Source organism: Artemia franciscana, chromosome 6 (assembly GCF_032884065.1).
Source record: "Artemia franciscana chromosome 6, ASM3288406v1, whole genome shotgun sequence".
NCBI lineage: Eukaryota > Metazoa > Arthropoda > Branchiopoda > Anostraca > Artemiidae > Artemia > Artemia franciscana.
The window spans coordinates 8,053,300-8,079,998 of NC_088868.1; the positions used below are offsets into that span (position 1 = coordinate 8,053,300).

The 26,699-nt window shown below is 37.4% G+C and overlaps 1 protein-coding gene across 3 annotated transcripts in view; it reads right to left on the reverse strand.

Annotated features, from left to right (window-relative positions):
• LOC136027989 (zinc finger protein 239-like) overlaps positions 1–25,521 on the reverse strand; it is a 31,120-nt gene extending 5,599 nt beyond the window's left edge. The window contains exons 1-3 of one of the 3 annotated variants that reach the window (XM_065705503.1): positions 25,426–25,521; positions 16,182–16,362; positions 2,768–2,932 (exon numbers count right to left, since the gene is read on the reverse strand). In XM_065705503.1, coding sequence (XP_065561575.1) covers positions 2,768–2,932; positions 16,182–16,227 — 211 coding nt within the window. In that variant the 5' untranslated portion in view covers positions 16,228–16,362; positions 25,426–25,521. Of the gene's footprint in view, positions 1–2,767; positions 2,933–16,181; positions 16,363–25,220; positions 25,352–25,425 lie in introns of those variants that run through there. The other 2 variants (XM_065705501.1, XM_065705502.1) reach the window with 2 other exon arrangements.
• Between the last annotated feature and the right edge of the window lie 1,178 nt (positions 25,522–26,699).

Sequence of the window (26,699 nt, forward strand, 5' to 3'; positions counted from 1 at the left end):
TAATTTCCTTCAAAAACCATTTGATCTTGTTGACCACAATATTTTCGAAGAAAAACTTGTAACTCAATATTTCAATATTAATTCTTTCCTGGTTGAATTGGTTGCCTCCTAATTATGACATAGATCAGAGGTAGTCAAATATCAAAATCATTATTCCGGCCCCCTCCCTATCCACAATGGAGTACCCCCAGTTACCCTCCTAGGATCCCTCCTTTTTTCTGTTATGACAAATAGCCTCGCTAAGGAATTTACCAACAGATTAAAATTTGTGGATGACCTAACGGTTGTTGAAACTTGCAATAGAAACTTAGTAAGCACCTATATTATGATCCTTAACGATATTGCAGACGACGCTGCGGACTAAGACAGGAGAGTAAACCCCTCTAAATCTATTATAATACCAATATGTTTCCTTAGAACCTCACCCCTTTTCCCCAACCCTATCCCATCCGATATTTCTGTCTTCCTTTAAAGTACTTGGGGTTGCAGTTTCATCTAATTTAAAGTGGGATATCCACGTTAAAGATATTGTCCGTAGAGCTAATGCATCCATGTCTCCCCATAAGCCCTGGAATAAATTTAACTTTCCCCCATCCCATTCTCTAAGGATCTATGGGTTTCTTTGTCCACCTGCATCTTGAATATACTTGTCCAGTTTGGCATCCTGAAATCTCCCATGATGAATAAGAAATCCACTGAAAAAAAGCCTTGAGGATAATTTCTAAAGAAGCTAACGTACCATACTCGCTCCTTTTAAAAAAAAAGGACCAAGCTGGAAACTCTTGAGCACAGGAGAGGAACGTTGTGCCTCCGTTTACAAACAATACAATAATAAACCTTCGCAAGGGAAACACTTTCCCCAAAAGAAACTCCCCACCCAAACAGCATCTGCCAAGTACTATTTCTTAACCCGTTACTATCTTGTCCCCCATCCGTTGCTTTGCCTCAAGGTATGAAAAGACCTTTGTCAACTTCACTGATGATTATTACTTTATTACGGAAAATGCACAGCTAGTTTTCCTTTTTTTTATTTTTCGGTACAAGTAATACCTAAGTTTTATGTTCGTTTGATACTTTTACTCTCTTCTCCTTTTCATATGTTCTCTTTTAAACCCTTTTAACGTGTATTTTATTTCACTCGTTTTTAATTTCTTTTTTAGTTTTTACCTTATTCACTTTCTGACATTTTGCCACTTAATATTTTTGACTAATGAATGGTTTTGCCATTCTGATGTTGTTTTTGGGAATAATTTGCAAAGTTGTTGTGCCTTTTTTGTGATTATTTTTTTTTTTTGGTTTTATGACTCCGAAATGCGAATTCGGCTCTTCGGGGCTTGTCATAGAATTTTTCTGAAAGAAACAGCTTATCTTATGCATACTATAGTAAATATACAGAACAAAAGAAAACTTTCACTGAAAAGAAATGTTTCACTCTTATCATATTGTAGTCAGCCCCTTCGCTTCACAAATTTCAGGATTCACAACTGAACCAACACTATAGTCACTGCTACTGACAAAAAAGCCCGAATAATCTATGTTTTTGTTGCATTTCGCCATCAGTCGCGTAATCAGAAGCAGAAACTTAGACGATAATAACTTATTTTGGTTTGTGCATACCCTTACCCCCCCCCCCCCCAGAATGCAAATAAGATAGATTACTATTAACAGTGTCAGCCATATGCTGTTTCGTTCTGTTAAACAATGTGGCTTCTTCTTTTTCTTCCCACTTTAGACCCGTCACTGTTCGTGTTTTCCTCTGGTGCTATGTAACTTCGACCTTCAATAAACGCTGTATAGACTCTTCTGTTCACTTAATAAGTTTCGAATTTAAACGTTAGAATAGCAAGATTAGCAGTAACGGACTTAAATGTTTTTCATAGTTACTGAACACAATATTTAAATGAGTGTAACACCACTCGTAGCTACATTATTTTAAGTCCATATGTCGGAATTGGGGTATTACAATGTTTGTGGGATTGAGATTCGGAGAAGTGGCAGTCCCAAGGGTCCTCCCCTTCTCCACCTTGAAACCTGCTTGGATTTGAAGATTTATCTTGGGATTTGATAATCACGCAACTTATTCAATTTTCAGGACTCTGGCGGCCAACCTCCTTCTCACTTTTTGGGCTTCAGAGCAGCAGAGAAAAACACCGGTCTATAATAGAAACACTTGCTAAAAACAAAGCAGATCCAGATATTCCCGACAGGGTATGTTTCAAACTATTAGTATTTTTGTTACTAGGCAATCAGACTTGGCTTTAAGGATTTAGCCTGGGATTAGATTATCTATTCGTGCAACTTCATTATTTCTATTTGGAATACTAATGAACGTCAATTGACAAAATCAAGGTTTCTTTTAGGCTTATATATTCTAGAATAAGTCCAGTGACAAATTACTTCGGGTCATCAGCGAATGTCCCTACAGCTTGTCACACTGGGTCACAATTTTAAAAAACGAAGACTTTCTTCTTCAGCTCTGACATACTAAAAACAGAAGCAAACCCAACATCCATTACCATGAAGGGAAGCTTTTATTGGGCAACCTTAAATCTCGCAACCAGCACAAAATATGACCTTAGTCAGAAAACAGTAGCTGCAAAATATGACCGCAGATGCAAATCCCTCTTAGAATAGAATCCCTCAGAAAAGTGTCACCTTATGCAAGGAAACGCTTATTTTTTACTTGTTTCTAACTGTACCTAGGATAATATGATCCAGAAAACCAGAAACGTTATATTTGGATTATATGGATAGAAATGTACGATACCTTTGTCATTACCAGCAGTTGAACCCAAGTCAGAGAAGCCAGAGAAAGTACCAATCGGAGCAGATATACAGGGCAAGGCAGGCAAAGACAAACCTTCAGGTGGCATAACAGAATTTGTAGGTTCAAACGGGCCATCAGCGTGGCGTACTGGTGTATCTTCAATTTCTGAAAAAAGAGATATTTCAAATTAGAATTTTTATTTAACTTTGTTTTTGAACTAGAAATTGAATATGTGTTTGCTTTGGACCTTTATGGAAGGTTCTCTTGTAAAAACGAAAATAAAAACAAGACAGCTTTTACCCCCTTCCAAAGTAGAAAAACTGGGGCTACTGCCCCAGTCTCTCCTCTAAGCTGAATTGCAAAGAATCCTCGCTAAATAAGTACGTCTCACATGAATTATCTTCAAACAATTTCTTTTTAATTCCTACTATGAAATAAGGAAGATTTTTTTTTAGGTTCCTTAGAATACAGAAAAATGTGTTTCGCATGATAATTTTTAATAGTTCTAGTGCTAGAAGTAATATTTCAAAGACTGTTCTCTATTTCTAGAGCTAGTCCTAGCCGAATGGCTAGCGCCCTGGACTTGAAATGGTTAGAACAGGGGTTCAAGTCCTGGTAATGCTTGTTATTTAATTCGGAACAGGGATCAGTGGTATGACTCTGTAAGCTCATCCAGAGCTGTACTAGCTCTAAATGTGTACCTACCGAAATCGTGGGGGGGGGGAGGCACAGGAAGATAATGAAACAAGTGAAATATATGAAAAACATAAGGAATCAAACCAATAAATTGTAAGGTCATTCATATTTCAAGGGAGAGAGGAAGCCAAGTGTAAAAAAAAGAAAAACCTCGGATATGAGCGAGAAGCGAGACATGAATTCTAAAGATGAAATAGAAAATCAGCAAAAAACTTAAAAAAAAAATTGAATGATTATATATACATTAAGTGCAGGGACCCTGGCGGCTTCGCAACCCGGCCCTGGCACTCGGCAGGATTCTATATATGGATTCTTATTGTCCCTTGTCTTCTAACCGCAAGCATTTTGAGATAATTTGATGTCTTTTCATACTGTAGTCCTTTCAAAGATTATTGATTATAATAACAAATCCAATTTCTAACAACGACATCTACTAAGGTTCAAACTTTTGGTTTTCTTTATTAAGGTTTTTAAATTGTTATAATCTCTTGTTAAAATATATATATATATTTTTGCAATCGCTAGCCGCCTGGCCCCAGCACTTGGCAGGCTTCTATATATGGTTTCTCATAGATCGCTTGTCTTCTAACCATAGATAATTGGCTGTCTTTTCATATTGTAGTCTTTTCAAAGATATTCGATTATTAAATCAAGCCGGATTTTTAACAACGATATCTACTAATCTTCAAACTTTTGAATTTCTTTCTTAAAGTTTTTGAATTGTTATAATCCCTTGTTAAACTATATACAAATATTTTTCCAATTACCTCTTGTTAAATCAGACATGACAAGAGCTAAGAGCTCATATGGCACTTGTGACGAGGCAAGAAGAGCTAAGAGCGAAGAGCTCATATGGTATGAGCTCTAACAAAATTCTAAGAATCAATAGATTGATTTAAAAGGAAAATCAGAGGCTTAATGCCGGTCAGGATTTAAAATAAGAGCTCTGAGTCACGATGCCCTTCTAAATATCAAAATTCATTAAGATCCGATGACACGCCTACCAATGTTCATCGTCCTAGCACGTTAAGAAGCACCAAACTCGCCAAATAACTGAACACCTCCCCCCAACTCCCCCAAAGAGAGCGAATCCAGTACGGTTACGTCAATGACGTATCAAGAACAGTCCCTTATTCTATCCACCAAGCTTCATCTCGATTCCTCCACTCCAACTGTTTTCCAAGATTTCCCCCTCTAACCCCCCTCCCAATGTCAAAAGATCTGGTCGGGACTTGAAATAAGAGCTCTGAGACATGAATTCTTTCTAAATATCAAATTTCATTAAGATCCGATCACATATTCGTAAGATAAAAATACCCCGATTTTCAAGTTTCCTAAGAATTCCGGTTTCCCCCTCCAACTCCCCCCAATGCCACAGGATCTGGTCGGAATTTAAAATTAGACCTTTAAAGCACAAGATCCTTCTAAATATCAAATTTCATAAAGATCTGGTCACCCTTTCGTAAGTTACAAATGCCTCAATTTTCAAAATTACCCCCCCCCAAAAAAAAAAACTCCACCAAAGAGAGCAGATCCGGTCCGGTTATGTCACTCACGTATCTTAGACAGGTTATTATTCTTCCCATCCAGTTTCATCCTGATCTCTCCACTTTTAAGTATTTTCTAAGATTTCTGGTCCCCCCAACGCCCCCCAACGATTTAAAATAAGAGATCTGAGTTACGAGGTCCTTCTAAATATGAAGTTTCCTGAAGATCCAATACCTCCTTCGTAAGTTAAAAATACGTCATTTTTTCTAATTTTTCAGAATTACCCCCCCCCCCCAATAGAGCGGATCCGTTCCAATTATGTAAATCACGTATCACGTAATAATACGTAAGACTTCTGCTTATTATTCCCACCAAGTTTCATCCCGATCCCTCCAATCTAAGCGTTTTCCATGCTTTTAGGTTCCCCCATCCCAAACTCCTCCCCAATGTCACCAGATCCGGTCGGAATTTAAAACAAGAGCTTTGAGACAAGATATCCTTCTAAATATTAAATTTTATTGAGGTCCAATCACCAGTTCGTAAGCTAAAAGTACCTCATTTTTTCTATTTTTCAGAATTAACCCCCCCCCCCCCCCGAACTACCCCAAAGAGAGTGGATCCATTCCGGTTATGTCAATCATGTATCTAGAACTTGTGTTTATTTTTCCAACCAGGTTTCATCCCGATCCCTCCCCTCTAAGTGTTTACCAAGATTTTAGGTTTCCCCTCTTAACTCCCCCCCCCCAATGTCACCAGATCCGGTCGGGATTTAAAATAAGAGCTTTGACACCCGATATCCTTCTAAATATCAAATCTCATTGAGATCAGATCACCCTTTCGTAAGTTAAAAATACCTCATTTTTTCTAGTTTTTCAGAATTAACCCCCCCCCCCCCCATAGAGCGGATCCGTTCCAATTATGTAAATCACGTATCTAAGACTTCTGCTTATTTTTCCCACCAAGTTTCATCCCGATCCCTCCAATCTAAGCGTTTACCATGATTTTAGGTTCCCCCACCCCAAACTCCCCCCAATGTCACCAGATCCAGTCGGAATTTAAAATAAGAGCTTTGAGACACGATATCCTTCTAAATATCAAATTTCATTAAGATCCGGTCTCTCGTTCGTAAGTTAAAAATACCTCATTTTTTTTTAATTCTTAAGAATTACCCCCCCCCCCCAACTACCCCAAAGAGAGCGGATCCGTTCCGGTTATGTCAATCATGTATCTAGGACTTGTGCTTATTTTTCCTACCAAGTTTTATCCCGATCCCTCCACTCTAAGTGTTTTCCAAGTTTTAGGTTTCCCCCTCCCAACCCCCCAACCCCCCAATGTCACCAAATCCGGTCGGGATTTAAAATAAGAGCTCTGAGACACGATATCCTTTTAAACATCAAATTTCATTGAGATCCCATCACTCGTTCGTAAGTTAAAAATACCTCACTTTTTCTAATATTTCATAATTAACCCCCCCCCCTCCCAACTACCCCTAAGAGAGCGGATCCGTTCCAGTTATGTCAATAATGTATCTAGGACTTGTGCTGATTTTCCCCACCGAGTTTCATCCCGATCCCTCCACTCTAAGTGTTTTCCAAGTTTTAGGTTTCCCCCTCCCAACTCCTCGAATGTCACCAGATCCAGTCGGGATTTAAAATAACAGCTCTGAGACACGATATCCTTCCAAACATTAAATTTCATTAAAATCTGATCAACCGTTCATAGGTTAAAAATACTTCAATTTTCCTATTTTTTCCGGATTAACACCCCCCCCCCCCCCCCCCAGATGGTCAAATCGGGAAAACGATTTGACCATCTGGTCAAATTAGAACTATTCATAATTTAATCTGATCCGGTCCGTGATACGCCTGCCAAATTTCATCGTCCTAGCATACCTGGAAGTGCCTAAAGTAGCAAAACCGGGACAGACAGACCAACAGAATTTGCAATTGCTTTATGTCACTTGGTTAACACCAAGTGCCGTAAAAACACATATTTCATGGGTACATCAGAAAAAATGCATATATATATATATATATATATATATATATATATATATATATATATATATATATATATATATATATATATATATATATATATATATATAACCCTTTCATATATGTCATGACAGAACTAAAAGGTGATTGAAAATACCCAAATTAAAAAATGCCCAATACGGAGTGTTACTGTTTGAATTTAAAAAGTAAAAATAAGAACAGAAACACCTGTCCATGCAATAAGGCATTGATGACTTTTGTGGAGCCCCTCAGATCTTTTCCCAAAACTAGGGGGCAATGAATAATTTCTGAGACCACAATGACTAAGCATAACCAGACGAGAAGAAGACATGTGTTAATAAGAAAAACAAGGATAGTTCCAGTCAAACAGTACAAATATTTCGACCAAGACCTCTGCTCAGCCATACTCTATGCAGAAATAGAAAAATAAAAACAAATACTAATTAACCCTAAAAACAACCACTAATTTAAAAGATCTGACATGAAATGGCAATTCAGTCTACTAAATCTGAGTTTTAAATTTACTATTTTTGTGTCAGGTTTGGTTTCATGGAATTTTATTAGGTTGCAAAATGTTGTCATGTGATAGAGAAAAACCTGATTTAACAATTTCATTATAAATGAGAGCAGCTCTTAGTAAAGAAAACTGATTCCTCTAGTTATATCTACTGAGAACTAATTTTTTTGGTATATTTTTCTTAATTCCGTCTGCCTCTCTGAAAACTTGCATGAGACCTTACAAAGGGACAATAATGGAGGTTTATTTCAAACAAAATGAAACAGTATAGGTTACCCTTGGTTTAGCATCTTGATGTGTCAATCAATGGGACCATATTGGTTCACAGCCTTTTTTTCAATTAGCGTTAGTAGCTATTTCCTTCATTTTCGTTTTTCTTGTTTAACTGTTTCAGTGCCAATATACCTGCTAATCAATTTAAACAATTTATCTCTGTAATAAAATAGAAGGCTTTGCACTCTAAAACAGATCAGCAGATGCTTTAGGAATCGAAACATTAATTTCGAACAGCCAAGCAGAACATTAGCCCACTGAGTTACCATAGAGGTTCTGCTTGTGGATTTCAGCCTACACGTAATACTACCTTTCATGAAAAATTTGGCTGATTTTCTTCCGTCATTGGCAAATCACGGCCTAAAGCTGTCAATAAGAATTCTTAAACATTTTTACTCACTGACAAAATTAATAGCTGACAACATGTTCCTAACGATACTCCCAGTGGAAGCAGACGAATTAGTATGATGCATTGGGCTACTTTCCACCAATCGCATCTTTCAAATGTAAATAATATGGATAGGCCAGGAGCTAGTTTTTAAAAATATCTGCATTTTTAACCTGTTGTAAGATAACATAAATTTACCGGAAACAGACTTGTAGAAGGCTATCTGTAGAAGTCTAAAGCCTACTGCGTCATTAGCGCTATAATGAAAACTATATGTGACTCGAACAGTATTGGAAAAAACTAGTAAAATTAAACTGAATAGTTAGTATATAATAATATTAACTCCTGAAAGCTCATCAGGCCAAGATTTTATTTAATTGTACTTTTATGTACAAAATAAAATTGTATGTAATATAATATATTTTCAGTAAAGGGTCAATGATGCAGAAGGCTTTATACTTCTACACTTAGGCAAGGGGAAGCAGCCTAACTCTTGTTATTTATTCATTTGTATTAGTATCGATTGTATGTTTGTTTAGTGTGATTGTTTATTTAATCTCTGTTGTTTATGGCTTTTATTAATTCTTTAATAATAAAAGATTTTTTCGTCCATTTTAAGCTTGATTGGCATATTTAATTTAAGTTTTACTCGTTTTAAGATTAATTTTTTCATTTTGTATGGTACCTGTTCTATGTTGGTTCTCTATGATTTTTTACTTAATATCTATTTGTTCTGGATTTCATTTCTTCTTTATATATATCTAAAATCAGCATTAAAATGCGATTTTTGATGTACAATTGTAACAAAATTCCGTTTTTTAGAGTTTTGGTTACTATTGAGCCGGGTCACTCCTTACTACAGTTCGTTACCACGAACTGTTTGATAGTAATTTCTAGTCGTTTTGAGTTTGAATCATTACAGGTTTTTATTCCTACAGATCTTAAGCTCAATATGACCTTTACTTTTCTTTGAAAAGCTTCTTTTCGTAAAACTTTACTTAATTAATTCTGGCCGTTTTTGATAGCCATTTTTTAAGTTTTCCAAAGTTTACTTTCAATTTTTTTAACATCTAAGTTTCATCAAAGTATCAAAAAGCAACTTTCGTAACTTGCACCTCTTGCCCCATAAACAAAATCTACCTCGTCAATCAGTAAATCAAAATCTGAAAGTAAACAAGATATGAAAGTAACAATAAGCAAGTTTCATAACTTACAGTCTTTTCCCTGGGGGCTAGGGGAGAGGGGAATTTCAACTCCAGAGGCATAGTTATTTGGCCTTTGAACTATTTCAAATAAAGTGGTTATCTAAAAATTTGACTGAATGCCTTTGAGGAGAAGGGGTTGGGGGAGGGGAGGGTTGGACAAGATGACCTGTGATCACTTTTGACTCAAAAGAAGCTAGAAGTTTCAATTTCCAATCAAATGAGCCCCCTCTAAAGTTAATACTACAACCTCTCATGTTACCGATGGGCAATTGGCATCCGTCTCTTTTCAACCCCTAGATAACAACTATTTGAATTTTGGACTATTTGGAAGAAATGGTTATTAAAATTCTGAATCGGATGTCTTTGGGAAGAAAAGGGAGCGAAGAGGGGGGCAGGTTAACCTCTGATCATGTTCGTCTCTTAAGAAGGGCAAAGGAAATTTTAATTCCCAATCAAATTAGCCACATCCAAAGTTCATACGCGCAGGCCTTCCATTAAAACTTTATATGTTAATGATGGGTAACCACCATAATCTACAGCTCTTTCCTCGAGGGCTGGCGGGGGGAGGTGGTTCAAATCCCGAACCATAGTTATTGGAAATCTGAAATATTTTGAAAAAAATGTCAAAATTTCAATCCAACACACTTGGGGAAAAGCGGGCATGAGGGAGGGAAGGGTTAGTTACCCACCAGTCAATTTTTACTCTTAAAAAGAAGCTAGAATTTTCAATTTTCAGTCAAATACTCTCATCACTTTTGACTCTTTAAGGGGTAAATAGAACTTCCGATTTCCAGTCCAATGAGTCTCCTCCAAAGTGTACGCGGGCACCTTTTCCATCTTACATGCACCAGGGGCAAAACCTACAACCCTTGGCCCAAGGGTCTGGGGGATTGGGTTGAATCTAAAGGCATTGTTATATAATCTTAGGGCTATTTTGAGCACAATGGCTATCTCAGATTTTCGATTGAATATATTTGAAGGAAAGAGGGCGTAGTGGGTTTTGCCCTTTGGTTATTTTTGGCTATTAAAATGGGGAACTAGAATTTTCAATTTCCAGTCAAATGAGCATCCTCCAAAGTATATACTGTTATTCATTTCCATAAAACCTTATATACCTCTGAGAAACAGCTTAGAACCCTTGACCCCGTGTTTTGGGTGACTGTGTCAACCCGATATGCATTGGTATATGATAAATAAACTATTTTTAATAAAATGACTATCTCAAAAGGTTGATCGAATTCATTTGGAGAAAAGGGCGAGGGGGAATCTAGTTACCTTCCGATCCCTTTTTATCCTTACAACGGGAACTTGAACTTAAAATTTTCGATCGAAAGAGCTCCCTCCAAAGGTAATAAGACTATCCTTTCCATAAAAACCTCATATGCCACTGACACATAACTTACAACACTTCCCCCCCCCCGGTTTCTGGGGGTTGTGTTGATCACGAGGGTTTTGTTATCTGATCTTTGGACTTTTTAAAACAAAATGGCCATCTAAAAATTAGTATTGGGTGTATTTGGAGAAAAGAAGGCATGGGGCAGGGGTTAGTTGCCCTCTGAGGGAGTGTATCTCCCAGAGTTTTGAATATCTGATCCTTGAACTATTTTCAACAAAATGGTTATCTCAAAAAATTTTATTGCATAAGTTCGGAGAAAAGAGGGCATGGGGAAATTTATCTGCCCTTCAATCACTTTTGACTTTGAAAAGGGGAAATAGAACTTTCAATGTCCAATCAAATGAACCCCCTCCAAAGCTCATACAGCTACCCCTTCCATAAAAACCATATATGCCCCTGGGCAACGGTTAACAATAGCGACGAAGACCACACTGCCTTTCCATAACAAACAAATACAACGTAGAAACAATAGGGAAAGTTTTTTCAAGACAATGGAAATTATTTATGTAGATATTTCGGCCCTATGTCCAAGGGCCGTCTTCAGCACAATACAATACTATATATATATATATAAAAGAACTTACATCAAATTGTAATAATTCCTCTGAAATAGTTACATCTATATTTGTATACATGGAAACAATGTCGAAACTACTAACTATTGTGTTTTCTGAAATACTTGTGCTGCTAAGTTTTTTAATCAAATCTGCCGAGTTATGAATATAGGAATTTTGAGAATACAATAAAGGTTTGAAAGCTGCACAAAGCCATTTTCCAATATTGGCAGCGAGAGCTTTGGTACAAGCTACAATAGGTCTTAAGGGAATACCCTGTTTATTTTTGCTCCCATTCATATATAAATGCAGAAATAAATTTTATCAGAGATATTCTTTTTGGTAATGGATACCCCATTCCTTTTGTAAATAAAATAATTAGCCGTAGAATAAAAAGACATTCTTGTAAAATCGAAGAAGATACTTCACAATGTGAGGCTATTGATAAGCCCTCAAATATTGTCTATCTTCCGTATATCCCAAAGATTACAACAAAATTAAAAAATATTTGCACAAAAAATAATCTGTACGTAGTTTTTACTAATAATTTTAAAATCATCAATTTCTTAAATTCGGGTAAAGATAAGACCCCAGTTACTCGCCAAAGAGGGGTCTATCAAATACCCTGTGATTGCGGAAAATACTATGTCGGCAGGACCCATCAGAATCTAGACAAAAGGTTACAACAGCATAAAAATGACATAGACAAGGCCTTAATTTCAAATGGTTCCAACAATTCCTTTGATTCTGCTCTAGGTTGGCATATATTTAATAATCCGTCCCACATGATACTTTTTGAAAACTCTTCACTCATTAGTAATGATTTGGGAATAAAACAGGTGGTTCGAGAATCAATTGAAATTAATCTCAAAATAAATAAAAATATTTCTTTGAACAGGGACTTGGGGGAATACTCACTAAATTCTTTATGCTCAAATTTAATTAAAAATGATCTAACAAAATATTTTACTAAACCAATTTATAATAGTACTGAACCAACTACGAAAAGGCCTTTGAGACAGGCTGCTAAACAAGCAAGATTAGCTTTAAGAAATTGCATCTAATCATTTTATTCTCTTTAGTTTGAATGAGTTTATATTTCTTCATTTCATTCTTTTCGCCAGTCCTGGTTGAACTTCGCTGAAGTAAGGATGCTAGGGCTATATTTTAAAAAAAAAATTGTTTTAATAAGTGTTTTTATATTCAGTTTTATTCTCACAATTTGATGTAAGTTCTTTTATATATATATATAGTATTGTATTGTGCTGAAGACGGCCCTTGGACATAGGGCCGAAATATCTACATAAATAATTTCCATTGTCTTGAAAAAACTTTCCCTATTGTTTCTACGTTGTATTTGTTTGTTATGGAAAGGCAGTGTGGTCTTCGTCGCTATTTTCGTCTAGCTTATGGGGAGCAGTTGACCTATGATATCTTTTATTTTATTAGTCTAGGTAAAAAACATGCTAATATTATCAATCAACAAAAATTTTTAGAATCCTGTAGAAAGGAAAACCTTATTCCCAAGTCTTTAAGATATAAATTACATTTAAATACCCGAAAAGAAGCGCAATTTGCCCATACACTACAGTTAAAAACCCTAGTCCATATTATTAAGGCCAAAAAACAGAAACGACATATTATTTCTTCAGAGAGAAAATCGTTGGAAACTTTTTTGCTGGAAAACCTGTCCACTGTTGATTTTGCTCAAGTTGTTAGATTAGAAAGGAATTTGTTTAGCCACGATTTTCGCTTGTCCAAGGAACGCCTCTATAAAAAATTAGAGGGCTTACGAAATGAATCTTCGATGAGAAACCGTATTTATTCTCCAAGATTCACTCCTGGGCCTGCTATCGTTAACCTCTCTTCTAAAACATTGGAACCCCAGGAAATCGAAACACTAGAAAAAGGTCCAAAATTTTCTTTTCTACCGAAACAGGTTCCTGTGGCAGATATAGTTTCCTCTCTAGAGTCCGCTTTGCATAAACACTATCCTTCTGTCTCTAACCCGGATGAAGTTAGATCTGGTCTAATAAATATCCTCTATAATAGCCAAAAAAAGTTTAAGCCTCCTACTAATTCCACACCGGAAAATTTGCATGACATAAAAATACTATCTAATCTCCGAAAAGATCCTTCTATTATAATAACTAAAGCAGACAAAAGCAATTCACTTGTTGTCATGAATACAACAGACTATGACAACAAAAATTTTTCGCATTTAAATGACACAATTACATATCAAACAATAACTCATGATCCTACTGATCAGTTCACTAATAATATTATAAATGAATTAAAGCAGCTAAAACAAAATGGTAAAATCACCCCACAACTATACAATAAATTTTTTCCCCGTGGTAGTTTCTGTCCTAAACTCTACGGTTTACCAGAAATACATAAACAGGGTATTCCCTTAAGACCTATTGTAGCTTGTACTAAAGCTCCCGCTGCCAATATTGGAAAATGGCTTTGTGCAGCTTTCAAACCTTTATTGTATTCTCAAAATTCCTATATTCATAACTCGGCAGATTTGATTAAAAAACTTAGCAGCACAAGTATTTCAGAAAACACAATAGTTAGTAGTTTCGACATTGTTTCCATGTATACAAATATAGATGTAACTATTTCAGAGGAATTATTAAAAAACAAAATAGAAGAAAATTACCACTTGATCGAGACTTCAGCGACAGGAATTGATTGTGAAGTTTTAATGACTCTTGTTAAAATTTGTAATAAGTTTTCTATGTATTTTCAATTTCGCGATTCTTTTTATCAGCAAAAAAAAGGATTACCCATGGGGGCACCTTTATCCGGGCTACTAGCAAATATTTACATCGAAAATCTTGAGAATTGGGCATTGAATTCTTATTTTCTAAAACATGTCTATTGGGGTCGTTATATGGATGACGTAATTTCACTTTGGAATTATGGGGAAGCTGAACTTCGGGGCTTCTTAGATCATCTTAACACTTATGACCGAAATTTGCAGTTCACCCTTGAAGTTGAAATTGAAAATAAACTACCGTTTTTAGATGTATTAATTATTCGTAATGCTGATAAACTGGATTTTACTATATATCGAAAGCCAACACAAAACAATAGATATCTTCACTTTAATTCAAATCACCCCCCACAAGTTAAAAGAGCAGTTGTAATTTCCCTCATTGATCGTGCCCTAAATATTTGCTCCCATTCATATATAAATGCAGAAATAAATTTTATCAGAGATATTCTTTTTGGTAATGGATACCCCATTCCTTTTGTAAATAAAATAATTAGCCGTAGAATAAAAAGACATTCTTGTAAAATCGAAGAAGATACTTCACAATGTGAGGCTATTGATAAGCCCTCAAATATTGTCTATCTTCCGTATATCCCAAAGATTACAACAAAATTAAAAAATATTTGCACAAAAAATAATCTGTACGTAGTTTTTACTAATAATTTTAAAATCATCAATTTCTTAAATTCGGGTAAAGATAAGACCCCAGTTACTCGCCAAAGAGGGGTCTATCAAATACCCTGTGATTGCGGAAAATACTATGTCGGCAGGACCCATCAGAATCTAGACAAAAGGTTACAACAGCATAAAAATGACATAGACAAGGCCTTAATTTCAAATGGTTCCAACAATTCCTTTGATTCTGCTCTAGGTTGGCATATATTTAATAATCCGTCCCACATGATACTTTTTGAAAACTCTTCACTCATTAGTAATGATTTGGGAATAAAACAGGTGGTTCGAGAATCAATTGAAATTAATCTCAAAATAAATAAAAATATTTCTTTGAACAGGGACTTGGGGGAATACTCACTAAATTCTTTATACTCAAATTTAATTAAAAATGATCTAACAAAATATTTTACTAAACCAATTTATAATAGTACTGAACCAACTACGAAAAGGCCTTTGAGACAGGCTGCTAAACAAGCAAGATTAGCTTTAAGAAATTGCATCTAATCATTTTATTCTCTTTAGTTTGAATGAGTTTATATTTCTTCATTTCATTCTTTTCGCCAGTCCTGGTTGAACTTCGCTGAAGTAAGGATGCTAGGGCTATATTTTAAAAAAAAATTGTTTTAATAAGTGTTTTTATATTCAGTTTTATTCTCACAATTTGATGTAAGTTCTTTTATATATATATATAGTATTGTATTGTGCTGAAGACGGCCCTTGGACATAGGGCCGAAATATCTACATAAATAATTTCCATTGTCTTGAAAAAACTTTCCCTATTGTTTCTACGTTGTATTTGTTTGTTGGTTAACAATACGTTCCCCGGGGCTCTAGAGGGGGAGGGGGTTGTCGACCCTGGAGTTTTTGTTGTCTGATCTTTGGAATATGTAAAATGGCTATCTAAAAATTTTGACCAGATACATTTCAGGACGGAAGGCATGCAAGGGAGGCTCATTGCCCTCCAGCCATTCTTCACTCTTAAATAAGGCAATAGGATTTGTCAATATTCCATCAAATGAGCCCCTTCTGTAGTTAATATGACCACCCCTTCCATAAAAACCTTATATGCCCTAGGGCATTACTACCGATGCTTGCATTGGGTCTAACGGGATGTCACCCTGGAGTTTTTGTTATCTGATCGATAAACTAATTTAGTCTGATTTTAACCAAAATGGCTATCTCAAAATTTTGATTGGATGCATTTGGGGAAATGAGGGCGTGGACGGGGGGGGGGGAGTCTGGTTTCCCTACGATCACTTTCCACTCTTATAAAGGGAACTAGAACTTCCGATTTCCTATTGAATGAGCGCCTCTGAAAAAAAAAATACCAACATTAAAGCCTTATGGACTTTACTATAGGCAACACTTTCGATTCAAATGCCTATTAAAAAACTAAACCAATAAAAGAGCTAAACTTACCTTTTTTGACAACAGGAGGTTCAAAATAGCTTTCTGGTTCTAACATCTTTGAAATTAATATAAATTTTCTAAAAGTTATCAAAATGGTAGTAGTACACTTAGTGATTGGAGATATTCAAGGCTACAAAACATAGAAAGTAGAGAACTCCTCTTCTGTAAGACGGAATGTCAGCAAATCTTCCTGAAATGCAAAAACTATAAAATAGAACAAAAAATAAGCAGCAAGTAGCAATAACTTTCACTAAGAGAAAGTAAAAACTAAGTACAAGAGTAAGTTTTCTGAGTGCCTTCAGTGCAATACAAACTAATTTTGCATATTCTTATTTCAAAGAAATTATTAATAAAATGTTGAAATTGATGGAAGTTTCCCTACTAGAGCAATTCCTGTAGGTATCCCTACCAAAGTAGGCAACACAATTGATAGCATTTGTAAGGAGTACAATACAGTAGATATCTCTTTTAACATTAGGCCCCAACTGATAAGGATTTTTGAGTTCTGATACTGGCATAAAACAATAGCAAAGACCAATAGAATTGCCAATAAATTCTTCACTGGAAAAAAACCTTACCTAAAGTTTAAACCTTGCATTTATTCATACTCGCATGTTGGTCTACTAGACACCAAAGAGCAGCCACAATAATCCATTGTGGATTCCAAATAATGAAAAAAACTTCCCACCTTAGCTATGCCTCCCACTGGACATCTTGGTTTTAATCGATTGCATCTTGGATCTTTTACCCACACAAGTGAACATTCATTAAACAAAAACGTATGATTTACTATATTTTTTTCAGTTATTTGATATAAGTTGTATATTCTTGAACGCACTTTATCTTTTAAACTTTGCTGCACCAGATGTACATGCAACTCAGTGCAGACAAGCTCCACAACAGCAAACAAGCCGAGTGTTTAATCTACAGCCAATTATGGCGACTCATAAGGTAGCTACAGGTGGTCAAAATTGTTGTCTGATTTATTGTGCTATGGGCTTTTTAGATAAAATCACCATGCAGGTTGCTAGAAACAACAAAATGTGCCAACTTGATTAAACTAATTGGATGATTTAATGCAGATGTATGCATATACACAACAGACTCCACAAAAAGTATTTATTTTAACACCATTGTAGAACTCTAACTGAGTTCTTTTCTTCTCCAGCTTCACCAACTATCAAGTTATAGTACTTATACAACACACAGTATATTAAAAAAAATAATGATAAATTTGCTACTTGTGAATAATGTTTACTGCTGTCACCCAGATTTCACAAACCAGCATAGTTACTTTTATTTATAAGCTGCTTCAGTCTCATGTTACCTTGTTCCACTGTATGACTAAAGGCAGTCCATTATGGCGTTCACTCTGTAACTAATGGTATTCCACCAGCAGGATACAAACATTTTATTTATTTAAGGAGTGACATGGCCACAAGGCAAATCTAAAGCTTAAGCAAGATGGAACAAGGAGAACAAATCTATGTCATTGCCTATTTCAAAGTTAACCTTAGTGTTTACAGCCAACATATTTTAACTTCATTTGACCTACCTCTACTGCTCTCTCTGCCATGGTAAAACTTAAATGGTGCATCCATCTCCAAGCACTAGACAAGCTAAAACTACCAGAGGAAATCTGACACCATCTTCTGGATAAATGGCAAAAAAAAAGGCCAATTTTTTCAATAGCTAATAATGACAATGACCCCCCATTTCAGTCAGGTAATGTCAGCTGGGTAATATGTTGGTTGAGCCGAAGTTAACATTTACAAGTTTATTGTTTTAAGCTTCACACTATTAAAAAATAGTGCTAATTTCAGTCCATCTCTTCTGGCATTTCAGTGTTGACAAGGTCAAGCTCCTTGGGGATTATTTTAATTGCAGAATCCTCATTTTCAATAGAAAATGATCCTTGTTTTAACATTCTCCAGAATCCTACCAGTCATTTTTGGTATCAAGATTCATGTGTGTAGAAATGTATTCCCTAATCAGTTTAGACAATTTTTAATATTGGTAGGGCTTTTATTTCGCAAATGCTTCTGAGAGGGATTTCAATTCATCTAAAGCTTATATAATCAAGAAATTGTCCCTCAACTTAATGACTGTAATAGGCTTAAGTACTATTCCAGAGTTTCTAGTCTGTTGTGTAGTGGGGTCTGTAGATCATGTTTATAAGCCTCCTAAATCATGTTTATATGCTCTATTTTAAGTATGACAAGCCACTTATAGAGTTTTACAAAAATTTAGTTATCTAAGTGTTTCAAACTTAGCAGCACAACACAAGAGGACACCAAGAAAAAAAATTCAAACTTATTGCAGTAAATAGATCAAGGGACAACTTTTGGAGTGTCTGAGCAATGGCTAACTGGAACTCACTGCCAGAAATAGTTGGGAAACAGGAAACCTTGAATAGTTTCAAAAATGGCCTCAATCAATTTTGGAGAGAGCATTTTAACACACATGAATCATAGACTAGGTTATAACCTTACCCTTGGTTTCGATTACAAAACCCAGATAGCCATGGACTCAGAGGAACACAATCTTGATGGAACATCTGACAGCTGTCTAGAGAGTGTTGATACAGGGACATGTCCCTAACAGCACTGAGGATCCTGTATGATAGACTATCTATCAAAAAGGGAAAATTACCTCATTTTTATACTATCCTGAAAAAGGCATGTGCCAGCTTTGTCTATTGCTCAGGCTATGTGTCTTGGCTTTATCTCCAATTAGCCATGACTTGATAGCAACTTGATTTTATGTCACTTTAAGGAATATCTAACAATTCTTTCTCAAGAAGATGATGATGGTGATGCAATATGGCAACACCAGCTGTTTTTTGCTCTGTGAATAATAGTGAATTGTGGCGGACATAGAACACTAACCAAAGAACAAAATTGGCAAATATACTAAACCAAAACTGTAGAACCAGAAAAAAGAACTTTTCCTGTGTAATATGGACCAGTGTTAGACTTCCAGAACCGCGGTTGTGAATAAAAGTGCTGCCACCTACGAGTACGAACTAATTACAGACTTTTCGAGAAAGAACCACAGATGGCATCGCAGTCATCTAAGCGGAAGAAAGACAGTCCGATTAAAGGCCAAGACAAATGCTCAGCGTGCGCGGTAGCATTAGACCCTAACTCATCTGCCCTTGAATGTGATTCTTGTGAAAATTGGCTGTGTATAAAGTGTTTGGAGATGCCCCTGGCTGAGTACAATCTTTTCACAAAGATGACAAGGAGAATTGGTTGCCAGTGGGTATGCCCAGTGTGCAAACTCAGGGCACCGCAGTCGTCCAATCAAAGTAACATTGGTAACCAAGTAAAAACCCTCCTTTCCGAGTTTGAAGATCGAATCACAAAAAAGTTTGATGATTCGTTCGACTTATTTAAGGACAGTATCACAAAAGAAATAAGCGAGGCAGTAAACCCACTCAGTGATCGGATCTCCAACATTGAAAGAGACATGGCATCTAAGTGTTCTGTTGCTGATGTTGATAGCAGAATTTCTAAACTAGTCGCGGAGGGAAAAGTTGGTACTGACCTAGAGGACCAAGTCCTAAAAGTGATGAGGCAGGATAGGGACAGACAACGCAGGAAACTGAACCTCATCGCTTACGGTGTCTCACCTACAGACGATGATACAAACTTTGTGATCCAGCACCTAGCCTCAGATTATAGTCTCCCCGGCGTCAAAATTCTGAACCTGAAAAGACTCGGTGCAAACAACCCACCCACCCAGCAAGTCCCAGACCGCCCTCCCCCGATTCTTTTTAGTGTTACAGACATTGCCACCAAGGTAAAGATCTTGAAAAAATCCGTCGAGCTGAAAGCAGACATACAGTTCCACAGCAATGAGTCCCGAGAGGACAGAGCTAAACGTAAGAGCGCTACAGAGGAACTTAAAAGACGGATTGCAAACGGTGAGACTGACCTCGGAGTACGGAACGGCAAAGTCGTTTCAAAAAACGGTCAGCGAGCTCCACCCCCAGCATTGGGGGCGATGGAGCACTAGATGCACAGCCAGACGAAAGACATGTAAATAGTAGTTTAGTGTCATTTAACAGTGTATTATATAGTAGTTCCATATCAGCTCAAGAACATTCATCGGAATGCAGTTTTGAAACTGCCAAATCTGACACTAGCTGCGTTCTTTCTGTTGAATCGGAATACAACTCGCCAGATTCTTATTCAACTGACGCAGCATCTAGCAAAGCAGACGAAAGTCCGTCATCCAACGATGACGTGCTAGTTCCAGCGGGCTCAGGAAGAAGAAGAAGCAGACAGAAACAAGTGATGAAAGTGTTGTCAACAAACATTGACTCCTTGCCAAACAAGCTGAATGAGCTAAAAGTGTTGCTGGCTCACGAAGATATAGACGTTGTGTGCTTAAGTGAAATTTGCCCAAAAAACTCTCAAAATAGACTGGAGGATAGCCATATTCAGATACCAGGATACACAGTCATTTCGAATCTGGATAGACCCAATGTGAGGAGAGGAGTTGCCATATACATCAAGTCAGCCTTGAAGGTAAATAACATTGACCTTTTCACAAGTGCCAATTATTTTTGGGTAGTCTATCCTGGTTGAATTGACAGTAGGGTCTGAAAAGTTTAGAATTGGCGTGATTTACCGTAGCCCTTCCTCCCCCAACTCCGAAGAATCATTTCAGTATGTGGCAAATATTATAAATGAAATGACAATATGTAACCCCAAAAATGTCATCATCGCAGGAGACTTTAACATGCCGGACACCAGGTGGGTCGATGGTTTAGGCTTTACTCTTCAAAACAACTATACCAATCCAACTCTTGAAGCCTTTGCTGATAACCTGCTGGTCCAGACAGTTGAGTTCCCTACCAGACATAGAGATCATCAAACTCCATCTCTCCTTGATCTCGTTCTGTCAAACAACCCCGAAAAAATTATGTCAACAGCAAACTTACCCCCCCTTGGAGCAAGCGACCATCTTTGTATCCTGAGTGCAATAATCTTGAATCGGATACCAACCAACAAAATCAAACGAACGTTTGTTGATTACAAGAAAATACGCCAGGACCTACAAGAGATTGAATGGGAAAACTCCTTGCAACAAGACACTGAAGCATCCTGGGAGCTTTTCAAGGACATACTACTGAGTCTTGAGTTGAAGCATACGAAAACTTACTTCTCAGAACGTCCCAGAACCCTTCCGTATATGTCACCACAGCTAAAAAAAAGTCATTAATAAGAAAAAGAAAGCTTGGAAAAAGTATAAAAATTGTGAGAGTGCAGCCCATCTAGAGCAGTACAAAAAGGCCAGGAACAAACTGAGAAATGCGACCAGAAAAGCAACCATAAGATATGAGGAGTCGATAGCACTAGAGGCAAAAACCAATCCAAAAAAGTTTTGGAGATATGTCACTTCAAACAACCCAAGCCGCAGGTTGATCCATCATTTTACCTCCAGCGATGGAACCAAAATAACCGACCCATTGGTAATGGCAGATACCCTCAATCAATGCTTCTCGTCAAATTTCTCTAAAGACCCTGGATGCCCCCCACCGGATATGCCAACCACCCACATCAAACGCCCTATGCCACCGATCCAGTTCACAGCTTGTGATACTTACAAGCGCCTAAAAACTTTGGACCCATCCAAGGCAAAGGGACCCGATGGCATCCATCCTAGGTTGCTGAAGGAGACCGCAGCTGAAATAGCGGAACCCCTGACAAGAATATTCCAGATGTCAATAGCTTCCAAAACTATTCCCTCTGACTGGAAAACAGCAAATGTCATGCCAGTTTTCAAAAAAGGACAGAAAGATAAACCACAGAATTACAGACCCATCAGCCAGACTTCTGTCCCATCAAAAGTCATGGAAGGCGTCTTAAATGATGCAATCGTTGCACATCTGGAAACTAACAGCCTGTTATACGATGGACAACATGGTTTCAGGAAGGGTCGCTCTGTGGAGACAAACCTAATTCAATCATATGACATAATCACCAAGATGATTGAGGAAGGCCTTCCAGTTGACGTACTCTTGCTGGACCAAGCCAAAGCTTTCGAGAAGGTAGTACACTCGTACCTGGAAAGGAAACTAGAGTTCTATCAACTCCACCAAGATGTAAGGGAATGGATTATCCAGTTTCTCAAGGATAGAATACAGAGGGTGATGATGTATGATGAGGAGGGGAATCAAATCATGTCAAACCCAACTCCAGTGCTCAGCGGAGTTCCGCAAGGAACTAAACTGGGACCTACCCTCTTCAACATGTTCATCAATGACTCAGCCCAGTCAGTGCAAAATGACCTTAAACTGTTTGCAGACGACTCGAAATTGTTTGGCCCAGTCGCAAACAACCAACAGTGCACAGCTCTGCAGGCAGATCTGCACACCCTCAACAACTGGTCCTCTTCCTGGTCCCTCGAGTTTAATGCTGAAAAGTGCAAAGTCCTACATCTTGGCCCTAAGAACCCAGGAATGACATATACAATGACAGATTGTACTGGGAAGCTCATAACTTTGGAAACTGTCACCGAAGAAAGAGACCTTGGGGTCATTGTTGATGACAAAATGAAATTCCATAGTCACAGCAAATACCTAGCTGCAAAAGGCAACAGGTCCCTTGTTCTCATCAGACGTAATATCACCAGTAGATCTCCCAGGACAATCAGGAAGCTATATACAGGACTGGTCAGACCGCAACTTGAGTACGGAGTCTCTCTTGCCGTTCCCCACTATGTCGTGGACAAGAAGATCCTTGAGAGCGTTCAGCAGAGGGCTACAAAACTACCAACCAAATGTAAGAACCTCTCGTACCCTGAACGCCTCAAGAAACTCAAGCTCCCAACCCTGACGTACAGGAGGAAACGCGGAGATGCAATCCTGACCCACAAGCTGCTGGAGAATGGTGTCACACCAGGGCTTTTTAATAAGTCGCTCTCTAGCCACACCCGGGGCCACACCAAGAAGCTCCAGCAACAAAGAAGCTCACGGAGAGAACGTTCCAACTTCTTCTCAACTCGTGCTGTTCCACTGTGGAATTCCCTTAGTGAAGAAACAGTTCAGTCCAAAACTGTTGACAACTTCAAAAAAGCAATTGACCGAGACTGGGCAGCGATGGAGTGGAAACTACACTGGGAGGCCAGTGGATCTACTCAACAGAACTAGACAACGCACTTCCACCTCCATCACTCAACCGGCGAATCTACAGGATGTTCACCCAACCTTATTCGCCGGCCAGTGCAATTTAAGGTAAATTTAAGGTAAATTTAAGAACCACTGTTCTGGACTTACACCCACAATATATAGAAAAACTGTAGTTAACACATTCTGATTGGGCTTCCAATACATTTTGCCCCTACTGCCCCCCCCTTTGTAAAAATATATAGCAACAGTTATATATTACAAGGATATCTATTTAATGGGATTTATTTTTCCAAATATTGAGCAGTCCACATTTATGACTAATGAATGAAGTGAACATAAAACATGATGCCTTTTTGTATGCTCTTTCTGAATATAATAATTTCTTTTGTTACAAATTCAATTTTAAGCCCTTTATGGACCATCAAAGATGATACCTTTTTTCTTATTTTAGATATTGTTTAGCCTATATACCTTTGGAAAACATCTAGTAAATTTTCATCTGCTTTTCGGAGTGTCCATGCTTCAGAGCCATATTTAACCACTGTCATCACTGTAGCTTCCAATATTCTAATCTTGGTTTGTAGGCTTATCTTTCTATTCTTCCAAACTTTTTTTAACTGTGAAAAAACACCCTGAGCTTTAGCTATTCTACTTTTAACATCTTCACTGCTCCCACCATCTTTACTAATAATACTACCAAGGTAACTGAAGCTCCCAACCTGATTTAAAGGAAATGGGAACTTCCTGGGAGGGTGTAAAGAGGGAGGCTTTAAATAGATTAGGTTGGAGGAGGAGCGTGCGTAGCTGTGTTGGCCTCAGGCGGTTTGGTGCTGCAGTGAGTTATTAGTAGTAGTAGTAGTATATACCTTTGCTAGCATCACTCTTATTAAAACCAGTTTCCTCAAAAACTTGGTCAATGGTGACAAAATCAAGAATAAAAAACCCATGTGAAATATATAATATGGGCTACAGGGTACTTAACAAGTTACCAATCCCCCCACAAGCAAAGTGACACCCCCTTCAACATTAAGAAGACTATACCTTACTGATTTCCTTTCTTCTGTTTCATCAAGCAAGGGCTTTTCTGTCAAGATTATTCAGCCCTTATATTTAACTCACTCTGTGAGTTGAAATGGACAACTGTAAGTGGGTGCTCTTTATTTGGCTTGTACTGACTTGAATCTGATTAGATATTGTGCAGTAAATGTTTTGACTCTAAAAGTTGAAATATCAGAGGATATACACTGGGTTCAGTGCTCTGTGCCCACAAGTAAAGCGACACCCCCCTTCCAAAAACATTATGAAGACTACTTATACCTTACTGATTTCCTTTCTTCTGTTTCATCAAACAAGGGCTTTTCTGTCAAGATTATTCAGCCCTTTATATTTTAACTCACTCTGTGTGTTGAAATGGACAACTGTAAGTGGGTGCTCCTTATTTGACTTGAATCTGATTAGATATTGTGCAGTAAATCTTTTGACTCTAAAAGTTGAAATATCAGAGGCTATACACTGACTTTGATGCTCTGTGCACAGGTATGGTCAGATATACTCTTAGTTGATGGTGAGATTTTGTTTGAAGCACTTTAACAGGCACGTTAAGCTGTGAAGACGTCAGTATATCCCATTCAAATAGGCAATGGTCTTGCCTAGAGGGGATTGAGCCACCTTTTGAAAACTGATACAAAAAGCTTGAAAATTTAGTTCATTTGACCCTGAACAAATTCTATGATAAAGTTTAGATAGGAGCTTTTCGGGGATGGGAAATAAATTTGGTTTATTCTTATTTAAGTGTACCTCTATAATCTCCATAATGGCCCATCCCAGAAGTAAACATGGGGTATATACTACAAAGGCTTGTTACACTGGGATAGAATGGATACAAAAAAATTAATTGAAAAAAATACATTAAACATAGGAACTACAATTCATCAAGTAGTATCATCACCTCTCAAATAGGCCATTCAGAAAAAATTAAACTATGTATCTCTTCTGTTTCTTCATAAAGATGCTTGGTCGCTTGCAGGATTGCAAAAACTTTTTGGGACTAAAGTGTCAAATTCAGCAAAAAAGGACACTTTTAGTGTCATCCTAGAAATTAAACCAATATACCTTAAAAGTTGACAAAAAAAGGCTTTAAATGGTTTTATCGCAGCTCCAGGGCCAGATTTAAGTTCTTCTTTTTCAAGTAAAAGCAAAGCGTTTCTTCAAATAAGTAAAATCCCATGTAAAACCTCAAATCGACTAATACGCGAAGAAGAAAAAGAATTCAGTACAATTTCTCGGGTTCTCTTGAACCTTCGGTTGTACTAGTTATTCTTCTTCTAAAAACTCAGTAAAGCCCTGTTTTTATTATGGTTTTTTCTAGCACCAGAGCTGGCTTTGCTACTTTTTGGCCGACAGTCATTTTTGTCGTTATTGGCAAAAAATTTGAAAGCACAATCTTATTTAAGGAACAGCAGAAGATTCTGAATCATTTGTGCTGCGTTTGCGGTGTTACAGGAACGTATCGAATAGTTGGAGTACCATTAAGATGAATGACAAAATGTGTTGTTTGGTTTTTACGTTTTTAGCCAAAATGACTACTCTGTATGGCGAGAAAACGAAAATGGTGATAAAATCTGTCTTCACTATGAGCCGCCCCAGCCGTCTCGGCTGGAAAACGCCATAATGAAGACAGGGCTTAAAAGATTTGTACCAGCAGACCACAGATACGGTGTCTGTCGCTGCCGACAAGGGCCAACACGGCCCTTGCTCCCTTTTTCCCTTCAGTAGCATATAAGATCTTCTGCAAAATTTTGTCGACCATTTCCTGCAGACCGATATCGAAAAGCGAGTGAAACGTGCTTGGTTTGGAACGTGCTTTACATCCTTTTCACCTGGCTTTTGCCAACGCGTTTGGTAACGCTGCTCTTGCAAAAATACACAACCACGGTGTTATTTCATCCAAACATTATTGTGTTCATGATATCAATTAACTAAGAGATCACACTTGATAAGGAGAGAAATAATGACAAGACAAACATCACTTGTTCTGTATAAAGCTAATCTATTCTTCAAAAAACAAAGAAATGTCAAATTCTTTGCAAATATCACATGTGCTCAATCAAATGTTGAAACAAAAAAGAAAAAACACAGAAAACCAAAGAAAAAGGCTTTTTAGTGTGAAGAATAGGTATGGTTTTTCGAGGAAAATCTGTTTCTCTTTGCCCAGTCGACGGCGTCTCTAAAAGACAACGGAAAGGCTTATTTAATCGCAATCCTTTTCACCAAAAGCAGAATGGTGCACAACAAATGTCTAAGCAAATCCGAAATATTTTTCCACTAGGCTTTTGCCATCTTCGCGGCCAAGATGGATCGACCAGTCCTAGTGCTAGGGGCACCTA